This window comes from Microtus pennsylvanicus, chromosome 1 (genome assembly GCF_037038515.1).
Source record: "Microtus pennsylvanicus isolate mMicPen1 chromosome 1, mMicPen1.hap1, whole genome shotgun sequence".
Lineage (NCBI taxonomy): Eukaryota > Metazoa > Chordata > Mammalia > Rodentia > Cricetidae > Microtus > Microtus pennsylvanicus.
In genome coordinates, this window is record NC_134579.1 from 37486393 (window position 1) to 37489889 (window position 3497).

General features: G+C 36.3%; 1 protein-coding gene across 1 annotated transcript; it reads left to right on the forward strand.

The window, feature by feature from the left end:
* Window positions 1–706: 706 nt before the first annotated feature.
* LOC142839099 (olfactory receptor 5K16-like) lies at window positions 707–1655 on the forward strand. Its single transcript, XM_075954965.1, is given in 2 exon segments — window positions 707–1623; window positions 1625–1655. Coding segments are annotated over 2 exon segments (948 nt in total).
* The last annotated feature ends 1842 nt before the right edge of the window (window positions 1656–3497 follow it).

Below are 3497 nucleotides of genomic sequence, written 5' to 3' on the forward strand. Positions count from 1 at the left end.
TTGTGAGCAGACACCTTGTCACTAGGACTCATAATAAAGAATGTTCCTTGAACACTAGAAACAACACAGAAAATATTAGGATGCGGGGATAATTACAAGTAGAAATCATTTTTTAGAAATTTATCAGATGTGATATAGTAGCATCCAGAATATAAAAGTCATCAGAGAACTGACTTAAGAGAAAATGATCATATTACACGATCTTAAAAGATAAATGACCTTAATTTAAAATATCCGACAATCCTCACAGTAAAAAACGACAATGCAAACAAATTATTTCCAAACTCACTCTTAATTTTATGGAGTTTTCATAAGTTAGTCCTTAAATATCTGAAGGACAATATATTTTTAAACATCACAGAGTATATTTTTGTTTTGGAAAATAAATCACCACAATAGAGAAGATTTAATATCTAAAAATTAGAAAATCAACCGTGCAGATCATAAATTTACACAAAGCTATATAACTATCCATGTGATGCATTTAGGGGTTAGTTCAACAGACACCTCAAGACTATACTCATAGACAAAATCTATATGTGATTTATTCCCATGACTTAACCTACCATAACATATTTCAGGGGATTGCTGAGGTAAATTGAAGAAGTCCTTACCTGCTCACTGTAACTAAAAAGGGAGAGTTAGACATATTACTCCTATAATATGAATCAAATATATTAACAGTTTTTGTCTCAGCAGAGAAAGAATGGAGAAGACAAATCAGTCTTTAACAACAGAGTTCATCATAGAGGGATTCTCAGATATTCCAGACCTGAAGATCCTCCTGTTCCTGGTGTTCTCTGTCATCTATCTGGTCACCATGGTGGGAAATCTCGGACTGGTGGTCTTGATCTACATGGAACACCGTCTTCACACACCTATGTACATCTTTCTGGGCAACCTGGCTCTCATGGATTCCTGCTGCTCCTGTGCCATCACTCCCAAGATGCTAGAGAACTTTTTTTCTGTCGACAGACGGATTTCACTCTATGAATGCATGGCACAGTTCTATTTTCTCTGTGTTGCTGAAACTGCAGACTGCTTCCTCCTGGCAGCAATAGCCTATGACCGCTATGTGGCCATATGCAACCCCCTGCAGTACCACACCATGATGTCCAAGAAGCTCTCCATTCAGATGAGTGTAGGCACCTTCATAACTAGTAACCTGCATTCCATGATTCAAGTAGGCTGTCTCTTAAGGTTAACTTTCTGTAAATCAAATCACATTGATCACTTCTTCTGTGATGTTCTTCCTCTATTTAGGCTCTCCTGTACAGACCCTTTTATTAATGAGCTAATGATATATATTTTTTCAATGCCAATTCAAGTCTTTACAATTACCACTATCTTGGTCTCTTATTTCTGCATTCTTTTCACTATTTTCAGAATGAAATCCAAGGATGGGAGAGGAAAAGCATTTTCTACTTGTGCATCCCACTTTCTTTCTGTCTCAATATTCTACATCTGTCTTCTCATGTATATTCGACCATTGGAAGAAGGGAATAAAGATATACCTGTGGCTGTATTTTATACAATAGTAGTTCCTTTGTTAAACCCTTTTATTTACAGCCTGAGAAATAAGGAGGTAGTAAATGCTGTTAAGAAAGTTATGAAGACTTACAAAAAAAAAATCTCTGACTTCTACAGCTCACTAATTTCAGTTCACTAAATAATAAAATAATACAATTCCAAAATAATTTGTTAATTATTCACCTGAATTATATAACCCAAATAAGGTAATGTAAATTTAATAGATGTCATATCTATTCTCGTTACCCTCATGGTATCCTACAATAGTACAGTTTCAGCAGATTAATGCTATATCATATTTTCAAAATTTATACCATAGCCATAGATTTTTGCATATTTTTCAGGTTAAGTTTTAATGGTTATTCTTTGAGTAGGATAAATTCAATCTGGAATCTTTGTTCCTGGGAGCATCTGATATAGTCTCAATACTTTCTGTACAGTCCTTACCCTAGATATGAGGGACCTGGGGTAATGTGCAAATCCTCAAAACAGATTAAGACATTTCTCCAAAGAGGTCTTAGAAGCTTCTGGTCTATATTCTCTCTATTTCTACTGAGAAATAAAACAAACCATACACAAAAGTCATGATCTCTCCTTTCTCACTTAAATGATCTTATACCTTCATGTTCTTTTAAATATGGGAGTAGCCAACCATTTTCTGATTGGAGTTATTGTGGTCATTGTTGGACTCCTTGGTTTGTGATTTTCCTTCTATTACTTTCTGTAAGACTGGATTTGTGGCTACGTATTGTTTAAATTTGTTTTTATCCTGGAAAATTTTGTTTTCTCCATTTATAGTGAACGAAAGCTTGGCTGAGTATAGTAGTCTGGGCTTGCATCCATGGTCTCTTAGTTTCTGCAGTACATCTATCCAGGCTTTCATTGTTTCCATAGAGAAATCAGGTGTAAGTCTGATAGGTTTACCTTTATAAGTAACTTGGCCTTTTTCCTTTGCGGCTCTTAATATTCTTTCTTTATTCTGTATGTTTTGTGTTTTGATTATTATATGGCGAGGAGATTTTTTTTTGGTCCAGTCTATTCGGTGTTCTGTATGCTTCTTGAACCTTCAAAGTAATATCTTTCTTTAGGTTGGGAAAGTTCTCTTCTATAATTTTATTAAATATATTTTCTGGACCATTGAGCTGTACTTCTTCTCCTTCTTCTATCCCAATTATTCTTAGGTTTGGTCTTTTTATTGTGTCCCAGATTTCCTGAATGTTTTGTGATGAGAATTTGTTGGTTTTGCTGTTTTCTTTGATCAGTGTGTTTATTTTCTCTATGGTATCTTCAGTGTCTGAAATTCTTTCTTCTATCTCTTGTAATCTGTTGGTAGTACTTGTCTTTGTAGTTCCTGTTCTTTTACCCAGATTTTCCATCTCCATCCTTCTCTCGGTTTGTGTTTTCTTCATTACTTCCATTTCATTCTTCAAGTCTTGAACCGCTTCCCTTACCTGTTTGATTGCTTTTTCTTGCTTCTCTTGGTTTTCTTGGGTATCTTTGAGCGATTTATTCATTTCCTCTACCTTTTTGTTTGTGATCTCTAATTGTTTATGGCAGTTTTTCACCTCCTGTTTAAGGTCTTTTATTATTTTCATATAATTCACTTTTGAGTCGATTTCTTCTAATTCTTCTAGAGTAGGGTGTACAATTCTTTTTATTTCGGGATCCCTGGATTCTGGTGATGTCATGTTGCCTTTCAGGTTGTTGGAGGAATTCTTGCATTGGCGCCTTCCCATCTCTTCCTTCAAATGGAGCCAGGAGAGGCCTGGTGTCTTGGTCCAGTCTTTGCTGTGACTGACTCACTGGGTGTATCTCTTCAGTGTAGAAGCAGGAACTGTCCAGTCCAGATGGAACTCCTCAGCACCAAAACATAGACGCCTGGTAGTCCAATGACCCCTGGACAGCCCTGCAGAAGAAGCTGGGGGAGGGGGGTTTGTGCTCTCTTCTGGGACAATCCGCCCCTGGAT